The 23225-nt window shown below is 43.7% G+C and overlaps 1 protein-coding gene across 2 annotated transcripts; it reads left to right on the forward strand.

Annotated features, from left to right (window-relative positions):
* Positions 1 to 2761: 2761 nt before the first annotated feature.
* On the forward strand, positions 2762 to 12007 carry LOC133605640 (carbohydrate sulfotransferase 12-like). Of its 2 annotated transcripts, none has more exons than XM_061958871.1 (6): positions 2762 to 2960; positions 3044 to 3166; positions 3358 to 3530; positions 3677 to 3820; positions 8410 to 8717; positions 8801 to 12007. In XM_061958871.1, exons 2-6 carry the CDS (start codon positions 3049 to 3051, stop codon positions 9045 to 9047), a joined length of 990 nt encoding a protein of 329 aa, XP_061814855.1. In that variant the 5' UTR covers positions 2762 to 2960; positions 3044 to 3048; the 3' UTR covers positions 9048 to 12007. The 2 variants fall into 2 exon arrangements, with proteins under 2 accessions (XP_061814855.1, XP_061814856.1); XM_061958872.1 differs by having other exon boundaries at positions 3048 to 3166.
* Positions 12008 to 23225: the final 11218 nt, after the last annotated feature.

A 23225-nucleotide genomic window follows, 5' to 3' on the forward strand; every position in this document is an offset into this window, starting at 1 on the left:
CTAGCTAGAACCCGTTAGTGGACACCGGCGGTGAGGGATGCCGTCAAGCTGAAGAAAGAGTCCTATCGAGTTCTTTTGGCTCATAGGACTCCGGAGGCAGCGGACAGGTACCGACAGGCCAAGCGGTGTGTGGCTTCAGTGGTCGCGGAGGCAAAAACTCGGACATGGGAGGAGTTCGGGAAAGCAATGGAAAACGACTTCCGGACGGCTTTGAAGCGATTCTGGACCACCATCCGCCGCTTGAGGAAGGGGCAGCAGTGCACTGTCAACACTGTGTATGGTGAGGATGGTGTTCTGCTGACCTTGACTGCGGATTTTGTGGATCGGTGGAGGGAACCTCCTCAATCCCACCAACACGTCTTCCTATGAGGGAGCAGTGCCTGGGGAATCTGTGGTGGCCTTTCCTATTTCTGGGGCTGAGGTTGCTGAGGTAGTTAAAAAGCTCCTCGGTGGCAAGGCCCCGGGGGTGGATGAGATCCGCCCGGAGTTCCTTAAGGCTCTGGATGCTGTGGGGCTGTCTTGGTTGACAAGACTCTGCAGCTTTGCGTGGACATCGGGGGCGGTACCTCTGGATTGGCAGAGAGTATGGGGTATCGGACTGTCTGATTGTGGCGGCCCACTCCCTGTACGATCAGTGTCAGAGCTTGGTTCGCATTGCCGGCAATAAGTCGGACACGTTTCCATTGAGGGTTGGACTCCGCCAAGGCTGCCCTTTGTCACCGATTCTGTTCATATATGTAGCAATGATAGTGTTTTCTTTTCTTTTTTTTTTCTTGTCCTGTCCAGCTTCTCGGGCAAATCATATAGTTGATGTAAATGCCCATATCGGCTGTTCAGATTTACTTTACAAAAGAGAAGTGTAGGATACTTCTCTTGTTGCCTTATTTGTATTTGACTTTATTAAATGTATTTATATTATCATTTGGTGCAGCCGGGCCGGAGCAGGAGGGGATAGAAAGAGAAAAAAAAGAAGACAGAGGGGGAAATTGTGGGGACAAGAGGGGGATTAGACAGAGAGACAAAAACAACAACAGCAAACACAACAACAACAACAATAGAGCAACATCAGCAAATAAGACATGTACAAATATGATGGTAAAAGTGATAGCAAATAAGCAGTTAGCGAAAATAAAAAATAATACAGAAATGATAATGAGCATTATTACACTACAAATGGAGCAATACAAATACCAATAGAAATAGCACTATTGATAATGAACAATACCAATACTTTACCTTTATTATCAACAATAAAGTTGTTCAAATGCAACAATACATATACGTAATGATAACTTGAGATACGAAAGAATGCAGAAAAATGGAGGGGAAGAAAGAAAGCAACCTACATTAACCTTGTAGATTGTTATAGTAACAATAGGTTAAGCTTTGTCGGTGTGCCATGTGTTATACCCAGTTTACCCTAGGGCAACAACGTTAATATATGTTTGATGAAACGTGATTATGTGCATAAGTGTATGTATGCATATGTACTTGTATATGTACAGAATGTGTATATGTTTTTGTACAGTGAATGTATATGTACAGAATGTGTATTTGTGTTTGTACAGAGAGTGTATATGTACAATATGTGTATATGTATGTTTGTACAGTGAATGTATATGTACAGTATGTGTATGTGTATGTTTGTATAATGAATGTACGTGTGGATGTACGAACTTTGAGTATGTAAATATGTACTGTATTTGTATATGTATGTGGGAGCGTAGGTACCTATGTATGTATGTGAGTGTATGTGAATTTGTATGTACAATATATTTGACTCCCAGTGTGCGTGGGAGCCAGAGTACGGCCCCAGCCTCCCCGAGAGCCCAACCCACAAACAGTAGGTGTGGTGCCCAGGGAACCAGGGACTTTATCGTTGGAAATGCATCTGCTTTGAGTGTCGCAGGATATCCACACATTCTTGCCATCTCTGTCGTAGCATAGCTTTCGTCGGTAAAGTGTGCGGAACAAACGTCCAATTTCTTGCCACTTTCGCATCTTTGGGCCACTGGTGCAACTTGAATCCGTCCCTGTTCGTGTTGTTACACCCTCCGACAACACACCGACGAGGCATGATGTCTCCAAGGTACGGAAAACAGTCGAAAAAAAGCGGAAAATAACAGAGCTGATTTGACTCGGTGTTTGAGAAAATGGCGGATTGCTTGCCGATGTGACGCCACGTTGTGACGTCATCGCTCCGAGAGCGAATATTAGAAAGGCGTTTAATTCGCCAAAATTCACCCATTTAGAGTTCGGAAATCGGTTAAAAAAATATATGGTCTTTTTTCTGCAACATCAAGGTATATATTGACGCTTACATAGGTCTGGTGATAATGTTCCCCTTTAAATCTAGAAAAAAATCATAACATGACCCCTTTAAGAACAAAAAAAAAACAAAAAAAACAACATAAATGAGGTATTCTTTGTTGCATACACAGTAAAGCTATTTTTAATCTTACCTGACAATTCAGAAACCAAAAACAATCATTTAACTACTTTATAATAATTTAAATATCATCCATCCAAAAGTTGTTCAAGCTGAAGATCAATATTTGATCAACTGTGTGTCAACAAAACCCACTCTGTTAAAAATACTATTTTGCAATTTGATGCACTTATAAAAGCTTGATACTTGTGAAACGACTTTGCCTGATGATTTGTAATTACATGTTATGTTGCTGCCTTCAACATCAGTTGGTTACATGTTTAACTAGCCAAACTTGCTCTTCCGCTTGGCGCTAATTACTGTCGAAAAGGCCAACAAGAAACGACGAGCTCTCTGTTATTAACAAATCTCTATTTTATACTTCACGAAAAGGCGAACTATAAGGTGCCGCTGAGTGGATGTTGACTACACCTTTTGAATGTTTCTTTTATACTTCTGTCTTTTGGTGAGACATTGACTAGGATTGATATCACAAAGTTACAGACGTGCTGGCAGGTGACAACACTGTGAGGTGAGTTCTGCAACTATGTTATAATAAAAAGTACTAGACTTAAAAAATAGTACTATGTAGGTTTTACCTATTCTTCTTCCCAGACAGGATGACATGTTGTAAAAAGCTGACAACAATGGTACCTCGTAGATATGTTGTGCCACTCCTTGCTTTAGTGACATGGATCTATGTGATTTTCTTCTATAACCACGGGGACATGTCAACAGGTAGGAATGTTGGACTTTTCATTCTTACTGACTCCTGCTTTAATGTGAAGAACGAGGTCCACCTGAATTTTTGTTTGTGTTCTCTCTTGGCTGTGACATCTGTATTGACATAGCAGTACTTGCTTTGGGATGATGCCTGAGTATGGCAATCTTTGCTCTTATGTGTCAGTACATTTTGTGGTTTTGAGCAGGGAGCATGGTCCAGGAGCAGGAGCTGAGGAAGAGGATACTGAGAGACGCGTGCAGAGAAGACATAGAGGAATTTCCAAAAGATAAGCAAAGCTCGGACGAACGTATCAAGGAAGTGCTACGACAACTCCTTGTGGATGATGAACATGGCGTCATTTACTGCTTCATACCAAAGGTGGGGGGGAGCACACAAACAACAGACCAACATGAACAAATATTCTATCAAATATTTGATGTCTTCAGATAACTTTATCTTTTATTGAAATAATGATTAGGTTTGTGTTAAAAGTTTGCTGTAGCTTATCTTGTTCCTTTCTCCAGGTGGCATGCACTAATTTGAAGAGGTTGTTCCTTGCACTAAATCATGGCAAGCCATATCCTGATCTCATGAGCATATCTTCCGAAGCGGCCCACAACCCAGAGGGTCTGCCTCATCTTGCTACCTACTCGAAAGACGAAAGGGAGGTGAGTTTTTAGCTCTTATTTAGTGTGAACAGTAAGGAATGGTTGATGTCATTCCATTCTTTGTTTCCAAAACTGCAATTATGTTCAAATGGAGTGCACTTCTATGCCTCAATCAGCAGGGGGCACAGTTCAATTTAGTCTAAACTTTAAAGGGGAACATTATCACAATTTCAGAAGGGTTAAAACCATTAAAAATCAGTTCCCAGTGGCTTATTTTATTTTTAAAAGTTTTTTTTCAAAATTTTACCCATCACGCAATATCCCTAAAAAAAGCTTCAAAGTGCCTGATTTTAACCATCGTTATATACACCTTTCCATTTTCCTGTGACGTCACATAGTGATGCCGATACAAACAAACATGGCGGAAAGAACAGCAAGCTATAGCGACATTAGCTCGGAATCAAACTCGGATTTCAGCGGCTTAAGCGATTCAACAGATTACGCATGTATTGAAACGGATGGTTGTAGTGTGGAGGCAGGTAGCGAAAACGAAATTGAAGAAGAAACTGAAGCTATTGAGCCATATCGGTTTGAACCGTATGCAAGCGAAACCGACGAAAACGACACGACAGCCAGCGACACGGGAGAAAGCGAGGACGAATTTGGCGATCGCCTTCTAACCAACGATTGGTATGTGTTTGTTTGGCATTAAAGGAAACTAACAACTATGAACTAGGTTTACAGCATATGAAATACATTTGGCAACAACATGCACTTTGAGAGTGCAGACAGCCCAGTTTTCATCAATTAATATATTCTGTAGACATACCCTCATCCGCTCTCTTTTCGTGGGGGTCTGGCGACAGATTTCTTTGACTTTATCATTGGAAATGCATCTGCTTTGAGTGTCGCAGGATATCCACACATTTATGCCATCTCTGTCGTAGCATAGCTTCCGTCGGTAAAGTGTGCGGAACAAACATCCAATTTCTTGCCACTTTCGCATCTTTGGGCCACTGGTGCAACTTGAATCCGTCCCTGTTCGTGTTGTTACACCCTCCGACAACACACCGACGAGGCATGATGTCTCCAAGGTACGAAAAACAGTCGAAAAAACGGAAAATAATAGAGCTGATTTGACTCGGTGTTTGAGAAAATGGCGTATTGCTTCCCGATGTGACGTCACGTTGTGACGTCATCGCTCCGAGAGCGAATATTAGAAAGGCGTTTAATTCGCCAAAATTTACCCATTTAGAGTTCGGAAATCGGTTAAAAAATGTATGGTCTTTTTTCTGCAACATCAAGGTATATATTGACGCTTACATAGGTCTGGTGATAATGTTCCCCTTTAATTAGCAGTCTAAGATAGGCGTGCCCAAACTTTTTGCGTCCTACGGCCAAAGTGAAAATGTACCAATGGGCGTGGGCATGTAAATCTAACAGGGTGACTCAGCAAATCGAATTTGGCCCACAGACCCCACTTTGGTCACCCCTGGTCTAACATCATGACATCTGCTGTGGCATAAAACTGGTATTAAAACAGGAGTTCAAAACATTCAGAAAGAGATCCTCCCAACACATCAAAGAGGTCATATTATGATATTTGTTTTACATTCAAAGGAGCCCTATTATGCAAAACCGACTTTTCTTATGTATTGGTAATTGATTTTGTGTACTTAGGGTCTGCATAATTCCCCAAAATTTGAAATGAAGCCATGGAGGCATGGCATACTTTGCCCAAATAATTGCCCAATTTGTGACGTTCAGCAAATATCTCCATAAAGTATATGATAGAGACTTACCCGAAGTGCTTTGCACAAGTCTGTCATTGTAGTTTTGACGCTGTAATCAATAAACTTATTTTTCTCTATCCTCTTGTTTTGGTTCAGACGAGCTCGTACATGCAAATGCATCCTCTGCTGTTGCCATTATAATACTAAGTAGTGTAGAGTTCTAACTTATATCTGTCAGCCGACTCAATATGATAGTGCTAAAAGCTAAAAACTACCACATGGCTGTCGAAGTGAAGGTATGTAAATAAGACCGCTCACAAAATGGTGCTTCCTGAAGAGACGGTCACAAAGCGGCCACAAGGAAGTGATTTAAATGTGCAAAAACATCAAAATATGACCCCTTTAAAACACTTCCCTGTGGTCTACACATAGTAGAATGGTGGGGCTTTGGTCAAAATGTAGCCTAGATTTAGTTTTACAGACCATCTTCGAGCCGCTTTCTGACTGTCAATTCCGAATGCACAGTTATATGGGCACTCTTATTTACGTGTCGAAGCCCTCCCCCAGGCCAAGTCTGCTTCGACTATGTCTCCACCATGTTGGCCTTGATGTAGTTTTTAGCGCCTCCATATCGAGTCTACTGACAGATATAGGTTAGAACCAATGTTGGGTTAGTTACTGAAAGCCAGTAACTAGTTACAGTTACTAGTTACTTTATTTCAAAAGTAACTCAGCTACTAACTCAGTTACTTACACCAAAAAGTAATGCGTTACTGTGAAAAGTAACATTTAGTTATTTATTTTTCTCTTCTATTTTTTTTAAGGCTCCCATTAATGCCCTTTTAGCCTTCATTTCAGTACTGCTATTGCACTGGAGAATAATACAATCTGTTGATCAACTTGACATGCATTTGCATCACTGAACTCAGAAAGCAATGTGGTCTACATATAACACACAAAGACAAAGATATGTTTCAAAGGGCCAATTTATTTCAGGCCAGAACAAATTGACAAAACTATTTTAAATAGCTGCAACATAATGGCACTTTAACTTTAACTTTAAGTAGATAGGATCTTTGATCCAAGACACAACTTACATTTAACTAAAATGTTATTTTCTTTGTGCTCGACAAAAGTTAAGTATTGAGAATGTCTCCATGTTAAGAAACTCGACTTCTGGCTTCGCCATGATGTCTTGTTAGTTGTTATGAGAGTAGTGTATGTGTGTGTGTGTGTGTGTGTGTGTGTGTGTGTGTGTGTGTGTGTGTGTGTGTGTGTGTGTGTGTGTGTGTGTGTGTGTGTGGCCCTTTAAAATATGACAGCATGTGAGGTGAGTGACTTCAGTGAGTGAGTGGGCGAGAGAGGTGAGGGAGCGGCAACAGTGAGTGCGTGCAGGTGCTCTAGCTTGGTGGATGGCTGCGTCCAATAAAGTCACAAAGTTGCAACAAAACGCCGGCCTCGTCATTCACCCTCAGCTGTAAAGACCCACTTCCGGGTAAAGTGAAGGTTGTTAGCCCTGAAGTACATAGGCCCTGGAGAAACGTCTCCCCTGCGCCCCTCAACTACGGTCTGGGAGCCTCCACCCGGCCCCCTCCCACACAAAGCACACCTTTTCTTTTCCTTGTGACACAGAAGGACAACACCGCAGCGCTCCAATAAAACACACTCAGATCTTCTGTTTCTAGCTGATACTACATAAAAAATAACGTAAAATGACGCAGTAACGCATCATGTAGTAGCAGTAACTGAGTTACTGAATATAAAAAATAACGCGTTAGATTACTAGTTACCACCGAAAATAATGGCGTTACAATAACGCGTTACTTTGTAGTGCGTTAGTCCCAACACTGGTTAGAACTATACGCTACTTTTGATTAGAAAGTCAAAAAGTAGGAAATTAAGGTAGCAGCTCCTCCCTGAGCTGCAACCTTATCGTGGTAGAGGAGTTTGCGTGTCCCAATAATCCTAGGAACTATGTTGTTCGGGGCTTCAATGCCCCTGGTAGGGTCTCCCATGACAAACAAGTCCTAGCTGAGGGACCAGACAAAAAGCAGCTCAAAGACTTCTGTGAATAAACAACAACAGGAACTCAGTATTCCCTTGCCCGGACACATTCAAAAGGAGCTCAGAGTAAAGCCGCTACTCCTCCACATCAAGAGGAGCCAAATTAGGTGGTTTGGGCATCTGGTCAGAATGCTCCCTTAACGCCTCTCTGGGGAGGTGTTTAGGGCACGTTTGACTGGTAGGAGATCACAGGGAATATGCAGGACACAATGGAGAGACTTTGTCTCCCTGCTGGTCTGGGAATGCCTTGAGATCCCCCGGGAAGAGCTGGACAAAGTAGCAGGGGAGAGGGAAGTCTTGGCTTCTCTGCTTAGGCTGCTGCCCCACTGACCCGACTTTGGATAAGCACAAGAAGGATGGATGGATTTATTAGAAATGGCAATTGCAAAGAATTTTAGCATGCATGTGCAAGTACTAGCCAGTCTGTCCCACAATAAGAGGATGGAGGAAAACAATGAACGTATTGACTATAACTTTGAACTGAAACTGAATAAAAAAGGTGGACTTGTGCAAAGCTCTTCAAGTAAACCTCTACATATATGGACAGATCTGCTGACATATCTAAGACAAAATATGTCACTGAAGTCTCAAATTCTAAATGACACATTTGAAAAGAGGCAAAAGTGTTTTATAAATATCTCCACCATGCCTCCATGGTTTGAATTCACACTTCCTGGTGTTATGGGCATCCTGAATATACAAAAACACCAATAGGTAAGAAACGCTGGTTTTGCATAATGACCCCTTTAAAAACAACCTACAGTAGTTGATCTAGTAGATGTCATCAGGTGCATGTAAAAAGTACACACACATTGATAAGGCGATGATGCAAATAATTTACTTTGCTTGCAGGCCAAGTTGAAGCACTACACCAAGTTCGTGTTTGTCCGTGAACCCTTTGTGCGCCTTGTGTCAGCCTTTCGGGACAAGTTCCTGACCCCCAATCAGGTCTTCTACGAAGAATTTGGCCGACTCTTTCTGCGTCGCTACGGCAACCAGTCTGACCCCCCGTTGAACGTGGAAGAAACATATGTGTCTGGCATTCAGCCCACTTTCTATAACTTTGTCCAGTACCTGCTAGACCCAAGGACAACAGAAACAAATCCATTTGAGCCTCACTGGAGGCAGATGCACCGCCTGTGTCAGCCCTGCTTCATTGAGTAAACTGCATCTTCTTCATCTTCTTCATTATCTCCGGTGCTGAAAAATAAACCCCAGTTTAATGTTGGTTTGTTCTGCTCAGGTACGACTTTATTGGGCATCAGGAAACGCTTCAGGAAGATGTCCTGCAACTGATAACGTCCTTGAACCTACAGGAGCTCCTCAAGTTTCCATCAGCCTACCAAAATGTGACGTACCTTGCGTCATTGTCAGAGTGGTTTAAAGCAGTGCCCCTGGAGGACAGGAGGAGACTTTACAAGCTTTACGAGAAGGACTATAAGCTGTTTGGCTACAAAATTCCTTACTTTTTACTCAACGACATACAATAGAGGCGGAGCCCTCTTTGGGCTATTTGCTAAACCGTAGTGGGCGTTCACCAAAGAGCACAGTCCTCCTGTAGAAGCCAAACATTGATTTTGACTTGGACAGTATTCTCCTCTTTGATACAGTTGTGCATTTGGACGCACATACCATACCAACTTTATTTATAAAACATAGTGACGTCAGTGGATGTCACTGACAGGGCCGACTTAACCTAAGAGGAGTGGGGCTTTGTCTTTGTGCGATATAGAAAATGACTATATCGTGATATTCAAGTGTACGTTCTCAGGCAGTTGCTTTTAGCTGCGGGCATTACATTACAGGCTCTTCTCACTCTTTCTTGTCTCTCCTTCTCACTGAGACGATACCCCATACTCTCTGAGCACTCTCCACAGGAGTTCCCGAGGGACACGATCGAATGCCTTCTCCAAATCCACAAAGCACATGTAGACTGGTTGGGCAAACTCCCATGCACCCTCAAGGACCCTGCCGAGAGTATAGAGGTGGTCCACAGTTCCACTACCAGGATGAAAACCACACTGTTCCTCCTGAATCCGAGGTTCGACTATCCGGCGCAGCCTCCTCTCCAGTACACCTGAATAAACCTTACCGGCAAGGCTGAGGAGTGTGATCCCACGATAGTTGGAACACACCCTCTGGTCCCCCTTCTTAAAGAGAGGAACCACCACCCCGGTCTGCCAATCCAGAGGTACTGCCCCCGATGTCCACGCGATGCTGCAGAGTATTGTCAACCAAGACAGCCCCACAGCATCCAGAGCCTTAAGGAACTCCAGGCAGAACTCCAGCTTTTTAACTACCTCAGCAACCTCAACCCCAGAAATAGGAGAGCCCACCACAGATTCCCCAGGCACTGCTTCCTCATAGGAAGACGTGTTGGTGGGATTGAAGAGGTCTTCGAAGTATTCCCTCCACCGATCCACAACATCCGCAGTCGAGGTCAGCAGAACACCATCTGCACCATACACGGTGTTGACAGTGCACTGCTTCCGCTTCCTGAGGCGGCGGATGATGGTCCAGAATCGCTTCGAAGCCGTCCGGAAGTCGTTTTCCATGGCTTCCCCGAACTCCTCTCATGTCCGAGTTTTTGCCTCTACGACCGCTGAAGCTGCACACCGCTTGGCTTGTCGGTACCTGTCCGCTGCCTCCGGAGTCCTATGAGCCAAAAGAACCCAATAGGACTCCTTCTTCAGCTTGACGGCATCCCTCACCGCCGGTGTCCACCAACGGGTTCTAGGATTACGCCACGACAGGCACCAACTACCTTGCGGCCACAGCTCCAATCAGCCGCCTCGACAATAGAGGAACATGCGGAACATGTTCCACTCGGACTAAATGTCCAGCACCTCCTTCGTGACATGTTCAAAGTGCTTCCGGAGGTGGGAATTGAAACTGTCTCTGACAGGAGACTCTGCCAGACGTTCCCAGCAGACCCTCACAATGCGTTTGGGCCTGCCAGGTCTGTCCGGCATCCTCCCCCACCATCTCAGCCAACTCACCACCAGGTGGTGATCGGTAGAAAGCTCCGCCGCTCTCTTCACCCGAGTGTCCAAAACATGAGGCTGCAAATCCGATGACACAACTACAAAGTCGATCATGGAACTGCGGCTTAGGGTGTCCTGGTGCCAAGTGCACATATGGACACCCTTATGTTTGAACATGGTGTTTGTTATGGACAATCTGTGACAAGCACAAAAGTCCATAACAAAACACCACTAGGGTTCAGATCCGGGCGACCATTCTTACCAATCACGCCTCTCTAGGTTTCACTGTCGTTGCCAACATGAGCGTTGAAGTCCCCCAGTAGGACAAGGGAATCACCCGGGGGAGCACTTTCCAGTACTCCCTCGAGTGTATCCAAAAAGGGTGGGTACTCTGAACTGCTGTTTGGTGCGTAACCACAAACAACAGTCAGGACCCGTCCCCCCACCCGAAGGCGGAGGGAGGCTACCCTCTCGTCCACCGGGTTGAACTCAAACGTGCAGGCTCTGAGCCGGGGGGCAACAAGAATTGCTACCCCAGCTCGTCGCCTCTCACTGCGTGCAACGCCAGTGTGGAAGAGAGTCCAGCTCCTCTCGAGAGAACTGGTTTCAGAGCCCTTGCTGTGCGTCGAGGTGAGTCCAACTATATCCAGCCGGAACTTCTCTACCTCGCGCACTAGCTCAGGCTCCTTCCCCCTCAGCGAGGTGACGTTCCACGTCCCAAGAGCTAGCTTATGTAGCCGAGGATCAGATCGCCAAGTGCCCTGCCTTCGGCTTCCGCCCAGCTCACAATGCACCCGACCTCTCTGGTCCCTCCCATGAGTGGTGAGCCCATTGGAGGGGGGGAACCACATTGCCTCTTCGAGCTGTGCCCGGCCGGGCCCCCTGGGGACAGGCCCGGCCACCAGGCGCTCGCCATCGTGCCCCAACTCCGGAACTGGCTCCAGAGGGGGGCCCCGGTGACCCGTGTCCGGGCGAAGGAAATCTGAGTCCTTGTTGATGCATTCCCATAGAAGTCTTCGAGCTGCTGTTTGTCTGATCCCTCACCTATGACCTGTTTGTCTTGGGAGACCCTACCAGGGGGAAAGAAAGCCCCCGGACAACATAGCTCCTAGGATGATTGGGACACGTAAACTCCTCTACCACGGTAAGGTGGCAGCTCAGAGAGGACTTGTTTGTCATGTTTCCTTATTTGCTTGTTTATTTCCTGGTCAGCGCTCTTCTTTTACTTCCACTTCCTGCATGTCTCCCTGAGCGCTCTTTCCCTCACCTGTCCTTGATTGGCACCCTGGCATACCTGGTTGCAGTTGCCAATCAGGCTGCTATTTATGCCTGCCTCGACCTTCAGTCAGGGTTCAAGGATTGTTTTGTGTTTATTGTCACGCATGAACTGTGTTGCTTGTAGACTGCTCATGCTTTTGTGCCCTTCCCTGCTGCACCTCATTGTGGTATATATTACAGTAATTAAATACTTGTCTAACCTGCACGTCGTCCTCCTGCTTTTGTGTCATCAATCAATCAATCAATCTTTATTTATATAGCCCTAAATCACAAGTGTCTCAAAGGGCTGCACAAGCCACAACGACATCCTCGGTACAAAGCCCACATACGGGCAAGGAAAAACTCACCCCAGTGGGACGTCGATGTGAATGACTATGAGAAACCTTGGAGAGGACCGCATATGTGGGTAACCCCCCCCCTCTAGGGGAGACCGAAAGCAATGGATGTCGAGTGGGTCTGACATAATATTGTGAGAGTCCAGTCCATAGTGGATCCAGCATAATAGTAAGAGTCCAGTCCATAGTGGGGCCAGCAGGACACCATCCCGAGCGGAGACGGGTCAGCAGCGTAGAGATGTTCCCAGCCGATGCACAGGCGAGCGGTCCACCCCGGGTCCCGACTCTGGACAGCCAGCACTTCATCCATGGCCACCGGACCTGTGCCCCCCCCCCCCTCAAGGAAAAGGGGAGCAGAGGAGAAAAGAAAAGAAACGGCAGATCAACTGGTCTAACAGGGGGGCTATTTAAAGGCTAGAGTATACAAATGAGTTTTAAGATGGGACTTAAATGCTTCTACTGAGGTAGCATCTCTAATTGTTACCGGGAGGGCATTCCATAGTACTGGAGCCCGAATAGAAAACGCTCTATAGCCCGCAGACTTTTTTTGGGCTCTGGGAATCACTAATAAGCCGGAGTTCTTTGAACGCAGATTTCTTGCCGGGACATATGGTACAATGCAATCGACAAGATAGGACGGAGCTAGACCGTGTAGTATTTTATACGTAAGTAGTAAAACCTTAAAGTCACATCTTAAGTGCACAGGAAGCCAGTGCAGGTGAGCCAGTATAGGCGTAATATGATCAAACTTTCTTGTTCTTGTCAAAAGTCTAGCAGCCGCATTTTGTACCAACTGTAATTTTTTAATGCTAGACATAGGGAGACCCGAAAATAATACGTTACAGTAGTCGAGACGAGACGTAACGAACGCATGAATAATGATCTCAGCGTCGCTAGTGGATAAAATAGAACGAATTTTAGCGATATTACGGAGATGGAAGAAGGCCGTTTTAGTAACACTCTTAATGTGTGATTCAAACGAGAGAGTTGGGTCGAAGATAATACCCAGATTCTTTACTGATTCGCCTTGTGTAATTGTTTGGTTGTCAAATGTTAAGGTGGTATTATTAAATAAATGTCGGTGTTTAGCAGGACCGATAATCAGCATTTCCGTTTTCTTGGCGTTGAGTTGCAAGAAGTTAGCGGACATCCATTGTTTAATTTCATTAAGACACGCCTCCAGCTGACTACAATCCGGCGTGTTGGTCAGCTTTAGGGGCATGTAGAGTTGGGTGTCATCAGCATAACAATGAAAGCTCACACTGTATTTGCGTATGATGTCGCCTAGCGGCAGCATGTAAATACTAAAAAGTGCAGGGCCAAGAACCGAACCCTGAGGAACTCCGCACGTTACCTTAACATAGTCCAAGGTCACATTATTATGGGAGACGCATTGCATCCTGTCAGTAAGATAAGAGTTAAACCACGACAAAGCTAAGTCTGACATACCAATACGTGTTTTGATACGCTCTAATAAAATATTATGATCGACGGTATCGAAAGCAGCGCTAAGATCAAGAAGCAGCAACATAGATGACGCATCAGAATCCATCGTTAGCAGTAGATCATTAGTCATTTTTGCGAGGGCTGTCTCTGTAGAGTGATTTGCCCTGAAACCGGATTGAAAAGGTTCACAGAGATTGTTGGACACTAAGTGTTCATTTAGCTGCTGTGCGACAATTTTTTCGAGGATTTTCGAAATAAAGGGAAGGTGGGACACCGGTCGGTAGTTTACCATGAGGTCAGGATCGAGGTTAGGTCTTTTGAGCAGAGGATGAATAACCGCTTTCTTGAATGCTAGGGGAACAGTGCCAGAGGAAAGTGATAAGTTTATAATATTTAGCACTGATGGACCTAATAATACAAAAATCTCCTTGATAAGTTTCCCAGGAAGTGGGTCAAGTAAACATGTTGTTTGTTTTATCCCACTTACACGCTGTAATAGTTCCTCTAATGTTATTTCATCAAAAAGAGAGAGACTATTTTGTATTGCAGTATCCGTCGTAGATACAGTTGTATCTGTGTTCATAGAACCCAGTTGTAGCTGGGATGCGTTGTCTTTAATCTCCTTTCTAATGAGTTAAATTTTCTTATTAAAGAAATTCATAAAGTCATCTGCCGAGTGGGTGGAGCTATTGGGAGGAGTCCCTTGTTGGGTTAGCGATGCTACTGTACTAAACAAAAATTTAGGGTCGTTTTTGTTGAGGCGGATGAGATTTGAGTAATATTTAGCTTTAGCTAAGGTAAGCATGCGTTTATACGATATTAAACTATCACTCCATGCTTGATGGAAAACCTCAAGCTTGGTCGCGCACCATTTGCGTTCCAACTTTCTACATGATAATTTATGAGCTCTGGTTTCCTCTGTAAACCATGGGGTGCGCCTTTTAGGGGCCCTTTTTTGTTTTAGCGGTGCTATACTATCAATGGTTTTGCGCAGGGCATTGTCAAAGTTGTTAGTGAGGTTATCAATAGAGCCGACATAATTTGGGAATGGTGCCATTACCGAAGGCAGTAGGTCAGCAAGAGTGATCGTTGTGGCAGCATTAATGTTGCGGCTGCTATAGCAGTTATTATTATTATTAGTTTGTTGACAATGAGTCAGAACTTCGAATTTTATAAGGTAATGATCGGACATTACTTTAGTATACGGGAGTACCATAACTTTGGAGGTGGTGACACCCCTGACCAGCACTAGATCTATCGTATTGCCGTTGCGATGCGTAGGTTCATTTATTATTTGTGTAAGACCACAGCTATCAATTATAGTCTGGAGCGCCACGCACTGAGGGTCCGATGGGGTATTCATATGGATATTAAAGTCCCCCATTATGATTATATTGTCTGCATGCGTCACTAGATCAGCAACGAACTCTGAGAATTCATTAATAAAGTCCGAGTAGGGCCCTGGGGGGCGGTAGATAACAGCCATATCGAGAGGCAGCGGTGCGACAGACCTCATAGTAAGCACCTCAAACGATTTGTATTTATTATTTAGGTTAGGGGTAAGGTTAAAGTTTTCATTATATATTAGTGCGACCCCCCCACCCCTTTTAAGGGGACGGGCAATATGCGCATTCGTATAGTTAGGAGGAGATGCCTCATTTAGCGCAAAAAATTTGTCTGGTTTGAGCCAGGTTTCGCTAAGACCAATGACGTTAAGATTGTTGTCTCTAATGACCTCATTAACTAATAACGTTTTGGGAGACAATGATCTTATGTTTAAAAAGCCCATATTATAAGTATTGGGCTGTTTTGACGAGTTTTTGTTTAAATTATCCGTAGTAGAAATATTAATAATGTTGCGTTTATTATACGTAGTGCACTTTAAATAGTTTCGACCATATCTAGGAATTGATACGACGGGAATTTTCAGATTGTTTGCTTGATGCTGCGATCGACTGAACGCATCATGATTTGCCACCTCAGTAGAATGCATATCTACCCCGGACACATTCACAACAGAAAACACATTATGTGAGTTGTGTGTTATTCTAAGAAAATTGCTATGCGTACAGGAATTATCCAGCCTGGTGCTGGCTAGTTCTAGCTTAACTGACTCCTCACCCGGACTAGCAGGCTCTGTAATTGCCTGTGACCGGGCTTGCTCTAGTGTAGTTAGTCAAATGTGACTTAAACAGTAGTCTATATTCTTAGACAGGATGATGGCGCCTTCCTGGTTAGGGTGAAGGCCGTCCCTCATCAGCAAGCCTGGTTTGCCCCAGAAAGAGGGCCAATTATCAATAAACGTTAGTCCCTGTTGTCTACAGAAGCTAGCCAGCCACTTGTTAAGCGAGACTAATCTGCTATATCTCTCATCATTGCCTCTCGCAGGCAGGGGGCCAGAGACAATTACTCGATGCCTGGACATCTTTCTAGCGAGATCACAAGTCCTGGCTATGTTTCTCTTTGTAATCTCTGACTGTCTCATTCTAGTGTCATTGGAGCCAACGTGTACAACTATATTCGCATAACTAGTGGTGCGATTAGCCTGTCGTACGTGTTTACTAGGCCTGTTGCGAGTTAGCTCCCTAAGATTAGCCTCAATGTCAGGTGCTCGGGCCCCCGGGATGCACTTAATTGTGGCTGGTTTGCTAAGCTTTATGTTTTGGGTGATGGAGTCCCCTATGACTAAGGTGTGGTGCCCGGTAGACTGGGGTGTAGGACTAGCTAAAGAGCTAAATCTATTATGCGTCTCAACCGGTACACCGTAGCTTGTAGGCCGCTTAGGACTGCTACAGGCTGGGCTAGTTAGCTCGCTACAGCTAACGCTAGCAGATGTGTCCGCAACATCTAAAGTTACGAGATTACTCTGCTCTAACTGGCGGACACGGCCCTCTAGCAGAGCCAGCCTCTCCGTGAGTAAGGTGCAAGACGCGCAGGAAGCCATACTCACGGTGTTTTCTGTCACCGAGTGAAGTTCCTGCTGTCTTCCGAGAAGTCCTGGTCACGGTGTGCAGGAGTAGACTCCTTCTGACCGGCGCCCGGCGACGCCTTTCTCCGCGCTAGCTTCGTTAGCTTAGCAGCTAGCTGCTAGCTAGCTGCGGGAGGGGTGGAGAGACAGAGATCGGGTGATTTGCAAGTTAAATAGTACTACTAAATATGTTGAGAAAGTAATAAAGAAAGCTGCAGAACAATTTAAAAGCACACAAATAGAACGATACTTAGCTTTTTCGAAACAGCGAGCAGTAAGCGAGCGTTCAGTGGACTGCGTTCACACTTGACCAAACAAGGCCGAGAACAACAGGTGTACAATGTGACCGGATAACCAAAAAATTAGCGACCTCCTGGTGATTTACAGAAAGAAGGCGGGATAAAGCCTGTGTCTGGAGTGACACGCTAGCTAGGAGACCCCCAGAGCGAACATTCTTTTTGCAATACTTTTTAACTGTAGATATTTGTCACAATGCAGTGTTAAAGCTGGAAACACTATGGCCTGGTTTCCTGAAGTGATTAAAGCTAAGTTCTAGAGCAGGAGTCGAGAACCTTTTTGGCTGAGAAAGCCATGAAACCCAAGTTTCATTCCGATCACTGCATTTATTTTTATTCTATTGATTACGGCCTACAAATACCTAAATTGTTTTGGTTAGTCAGAGACACTACTTTCAGCCAGCACTATTACAAGACCGTGTTTCACTAATTCAACTTAAGCGCTATTGACTTTTGACTCCACTTCACCAATCAAATAGAGCTTGGCTCGTGGCCTCACCGCAAAACGGGACATATTTACGTCGTTGTCTTGCAGCAATTAACAAAACAATAGCGAAAACAATAGTGACTCGCAATCAGAAGAGGCAGTACACCTTCAATATGTTCATCTTACAAACTAGAGAAAAGTACAGCATACATCTGTGTCAGTAGAAATGTTCACATTTCAGTCTACAAGAATTCCACTTCCAACGACAGAAAACATGTTGTGGTAAGTTGTAGATGTACAGTATTTTATGTTTTAGCTGCTATATGCTAACAGTAGCCCTGTTAAAAAGTCATAAGTGACTGTAAAATGTGCATACTTCAACTGACGGACTAGCAGATAGGTTTGCAAAGCAAGCAACAACTAAAGCAGAAATAAACATGGAAATGAATCGCAGTGTAGTAAAGTGACTTACTCCTTATAATGCTCAACTCGAACTTTTAATGAAGCCCAGCCCACAGATACATTATACACAGCCGTTAGCTCTACTGCTGTCAAAACACCACTGGTCCTGTTGCCTAGGACCCCGCCTGAACCCCTAGTGGTGGTCACGGTGCAGCCTGATCAAAAATGGCACATTAACATTACAACACACAGTAAAACATACTTGCCAACCCTCCCGGATTTTCCGAGAGACTCCCGAAATTCAGCGCCTCTCCCGAAAACCTCCCGGGACAAATTTTCTCCCGAAAATCTCCCGAAATTCAGGCGGAGCTGGAGGCCACGCCCCCTCCAGCTCCATGCGGACCTGAATGACGTGTTGACAGCCTGTTCTCACGTCTGCTTTCCCACAATATAAACAGCATGCCTGCCCAATCACGTTATAACTGTAGAATGATCGAGGGCGAGTTCTTGGTTTCTTATGTTGGTTTATTTATTTATTAGGCAGTTTCATTAACGTCCTCCAAGCGCGGTAACAACACACAACAACAGCAGTCAAGTTTTCGTCGACCGTAAAGCAGTTTGTCTGCCGTAAACAGCGATGTTGTGACACTTTTAAACAGGACAATACTGCCATCTGCTGTACATGCATATGTGACCCACCCATAATGTGTCACATTTTTGTGTTGATTTATTTATTTTATTTTGTGGTTTGAATTCGTTTTTGGAGCTGTCATTACACATTTATCAGTATTCACATTGGTCAGTAGGGGGCAGTAGGGCGTTTCTTCCCAATTGAATGCTATCACCTGCAGACCGGAAGTGTCTTGTCATTCTCTGATGAGAGCGACCAGTCTGTGAACAATTGAAACGTCCTGTGTGCTTTTTCCTCCTGTATAACAGGTTAGTTTTGGTGAATCAACTCACTGAATAATATCCATGTGATCTTTATAAGTTTAAGTACACATTCTGATGGTGGAGCCTAACTCTAAAGTGTTTGTGGGTTGTAGTTTGTATTTGTGAATGAATCCAGTGCACAGCTGCAGTAATCAATACAAAATGGCGACGTGAGTACACAATGTTTATATAGGAACTTCTGATCCTAATTCAGACTCCCAAATTAGAGCTCCCGTTTTATTATTGATTTTATAATGTATATTTGTATAATGTGTGTGTTCTGAAATAGTGACAGAGAATAGAACAAGGATGGACAATTCAACCCTTAACTCAACAATGAGTAGAGGAGTGTTATGTGTGTGTGTATATGTGTAAATAAATGAACACTGAAATTCAAGTATTTATTTTATTTATATATATATATATATATATATATATATATATATATATATATATATATATATATATATATATATATATATATATATATATATATATAAAAAATAATAACAAATATATATATATATATATATATATAGCTAGAATTCACTGAAAGTCAAGTATTTCTTATATATATATATATATATATATATATATATATAAAAATAATAACAAATATATATATATATATATATATATAGCTAGAATTCACTGAAAGTCAAGTATTTCTTATATATATATATATATATATATATATATATATATATATATATATATATATATATATATATATATATATATATATATATCTTAACCATGCCCCCAACCACACCCCCCACCTCCCGAAATCGGAGGTCTCAAGGTTGGCAAGTATGCAGTAAAGCAGAAGTGAAGTCATTAAAAATTGCAGGATAATTGAAATAAAGAAAGAAGGTAGACAGTAATACAAAGTCCAGAGGAGTGTAGGAGTATAAAGACCACCCTAAAGGAACCCACAGAGTCCCTGGAATCCACTTTAAGAACCATTGTAAAACAGTATTCAAACAGTGGCCACAGTGCAGGGAGAGATGCTGGAGATGAAGACATCAGTCTTAAAGTATAAATCGACGTTAAAACAGGCCAAATAGATGTTAAAAAAAAAGGCCTTTTTTAACACATCATGACACTAAAGTCTTACTTTTGTTATTTTCTAAAACTAGTGTTTTTCTATATCTCACACATACACAGACATCATACACCCACACACAAACTTACACACACATACCAACTATGCTTGTAGTGCTAGTACTATAAAAAAAACACTACTCATTTAAGCATTTAAGTCCCATCTTAAAACTCATTTGTATACTCTAGCCTTTGAATAGACCCCCTTTTTAGACCAGTTGATCTGCCGTTTCTTTTCTTCTCTCCTCTGCTCCCCCCTATCCCTTGTGGAGGGGGAGACACTCAGGTCCGGTGGCCATGGATGGGGTGCTGGCTGTCCGGGGTCGGGACCCAGAGTGGACCGCTCGCCTGTGTATCGATTGGGAACATCTCTGCGCTGCTGACCCGTCTCCGCTCGGGATGGTTTCCTGCTGACCCCACTGTGGACTGGACTCTTACTGTTATGCTGGATCCACTATGGACTGTACTCTCACAATATTATGTTAGACCCACTCGACATCCATTGCATTCGGTCTCCCTAGAGGGGGGGGGGGGGGGTTACCCACATATGCGGTCCTCTCCAAGGTTTCTCATAGTCATTCACATCGACGTCCCACTGGGGTGAGTTTTTCCTTGCCCTTATGTGGGCTTTGTACCGAGGATGTCGTTGTGGCTTGTGCAGCCCTTTGAGACACTTGTGATTTAGGGCTATATAAATAAACATTGATTGATTGATTGATACTCACCGGTTACTCAGTATTAGAGTATTGTTTTTCACTGAATACTTACTTTTAATTATTTGGATGACTACTTTTACTTTTACGTTAGTCATACTACACTAAAATGATAATACTCCTACTTGAGTACAATTTTTGGCTACTCTACCCACCTTTGCAAACATTATGACATATTTACTGTATGATGGGCTTAGCTAACCATGCTCTGGTTTTGCTTGGGTTTGGTGACATCATTTTTGGTGTTTTGACTTGTTGGTGCAGTCGCCGTTTACACTTGCATCACTTAGAACTAGAGTCCACTTTCAAGCAGGCCGAGACCCATCTCTCAGGTGGTCTCGGCCATCAGCTCTGCGTTCAGTGGACTGCGTTCACACTTGACCAAACAAGTTGTCTATAGTAAAAAGAACAGACTGTAACCATATTAAAAATGTTAATGCACCCTGTTGTCCTTATCTGGTTGTCAAGAACTCTGAAGTTTAGCTCACTGGGTCTTCTTATCTATAAACTATGCACTACATAGACTCATACTGTACAGTATGTGTCCGCCACTCAAATATGTCTGTGTGCAACATAACCACAAATAGAAATTCCTATTGTTACAGTCCTGATCTTTGGTCGGGAAACGTGACAAAATGAAAATCAGTGCTGGTCTTTTCAGCAAGTGGTAAACATCTGATAATATGGAATGAAATTAATACATTTAAAAAGTATGCCCCGCGAATGCATGGGTTCTCTCCGGGTACTTTGGCTTCCTCCAGTGGTTGGCAACCCAAAATGTTGAAAGAGCCATATTATACCAAAAATAAAAATCTCTCTGGAGCCGCAAAAAATTAAATGCCTTATATAAGTGTTATAATGAAGACAACACATGATGTTGATTATCTATATTAGCTGTAATAGCCTCCTGTCAAAGGCTGATGCAAATCTTCGTTGACAGAAATGTTGTATTTTAATTTTTATTCTACACATTTTTGCAACATTGAAAATCATTAGTAAAATGGATGTTACGTATGGCGGAGGAAGGAGACGACACAACGGCAGGAATCAGTTCAATAGGTTTATTGAATCTGATGATATGCTGGGGTGTGTATGCTACTATAAGGGAATAGTGCAAGACGATGTGTAGTGTTAGCAATGTGAATGTCACGAGCGGGTGTTGTGCGTGTTGGATGAATCCTTCAGACGTCCAGAGGGGCAAGGCAAGAAGACAGTCCGCGGGCAAGCGAGAGGTCGGGTTGCCTGGAGAGAGGCGAAGATGTCCGTGTCCAAGCGAGGGTCGAGGAACGAGGGAAGCAGTCCAGAGTCCGAAGGGGAGTCGAGGCGCACAGCTCGATCACAGGATACAGAGGGATCACTGCGGAGTACACAGAGGACATAAGACACGGGCAGAGGGAAAGCACAGAGAGAGCAGGTACTCAGAGGGAAGCCAGAGACGGGATGCTTACTACGGGGAGTGAACTACGTTCCGGCACTGGATCTTTTGGTCCGCTGGTCTTTATGCCATCGCCCCTCATCAGACCCAGGTGCGCCTGTTTGATAATTGCCTGCAGCCGTGCAGGCGCGTGCCCGCGATGCGGGAAGAGCGAGCAGGGGCGTGTCCCGGCGCGCTCCTGGCTGAGCTGCCGGCTGCGCTTGCTGCAGATGGCATGAGGGATTGCGCATGCGCCGTGACAATGGAGGCTTCTCACAGGATGTGATAAGTTCTGGAAATTACTGGCTTAGAATGGCCAACGGTATAGATGTCTGTGTCCAATTTTAAAGGAAATGGCAGGCAGTCTTCTTCTAATAGATTTAATACAATCTTTGCAAGCTAGGTAACATTTGCTGTGGTCTGGAACAACATGGCACACAAACAACAACGGAATAGCAGCCAATATTACATACAGATAACGTATCATGAGACATGCATATATAATTAAATACACGTAAGTAAAGGAAATTAAATGAGCTCAAATATACCTACAAATTAGGCATAATGATGCAATATGTAAACACAGCTAGCCTATTTAGCATGTTAGCACCAATTAGCTTGCTGTCATGCATGAATTGAATTGAATTGAATTACCATGAATTGATTTACGTGGACTTAAACAAGTTGAAAAACGTTTTCGGTGTTACCATTTAGTGGTCAATTGTATGGAATATGTACTGTACTGTGCAATCTACTAATAAAAGTTTCAATCAATCAATCAATGCATTGACCAAATATGCCTGATTAGAATCAGAATCAGAATCAGCTTTATTGTCATTACGCAAGGTAACGAGATTGAGGACTCTCCAACAAGTAAATAACATCAACAAAGCTTACGTTGGTGCATTCACACACAGCATAAAAAGTTTGGTGGACAAAAAGAGACAAAGAAGAAAAGCACGTCTTTCTGTGGCCGCGTCGGAGAAAGTTCTACTTGTAAACAAACTACGGTGAGTTCAAGGATCGCTGAAATTAGTAGGACAAAACGGCGCTTGCCAAATTCTCTCATCAGTAAAGTATGTATTAAAGTTAAAGTACCCATGATTGTCACACACACACTAGGTGTGGCGAAATTATTCTCTGCATTTGACCCTTCACCCTTGATCATCCCCTGGGAGGTGAGGGGAGCAGTGAGCAACAGCGGTGGCCGCGACCAGTAATCATTTTTGGTTATTTAACCCCCAATCCCAGCCCTTGATGCTGAGTGTGAAGCAGGGAGGTAATGAGTCCCATTTTTATAGTCTTTGGTATGACTGAACTCACAACCTACCGATCTCAGGGCGGACACTCTAACCACTAGTATAACAT

The sequence above is a fragment of the Nerophis lumbriciformis genome, linkage group LG05, assembly GCF_033978685.3.
Source record: "Nerophis lumbriciformis linkage group LG05, RoL_Nlum_v2.1, whole genome shotgun sequence".
In the NCBI taxonomy this organism is placed as follows: domain Eukaryota; kingdom Metazoa; phylum Chordata; class Actinopteri; order Syngnathiformes; family Syngnathidae; genus Nerophis; species Nerophis lumbriciformis.

What these genes read in the sequence shown, in the direction of transcription:
- LOC133605640 (XM_061958871.1), top strand. Translation starts at nt 3,049, where the DNA reads ATGACATGTTGTAAAAAGCTGACAACAATGGTACCTCGTAGATATGTT. An exon ending in ACTCGAAAGACGAAAGGGAG is followed by an intron (nt 3,821 to 8,409) that starts GTGAGTTTTTAG and finishes CTTTGCTTGCAG; the next exon opens with GCCAAGTTGAAGCACTACAC. An exon ending in TGTCAGCCCTGCTTCATTGA is followed by an intron (nt 8,718 to 8,800) that starts GTAAACTGCATC and finishes TGTTCTGCTCAG; the next exon opens with GTACGACTTTATTGGGCATC.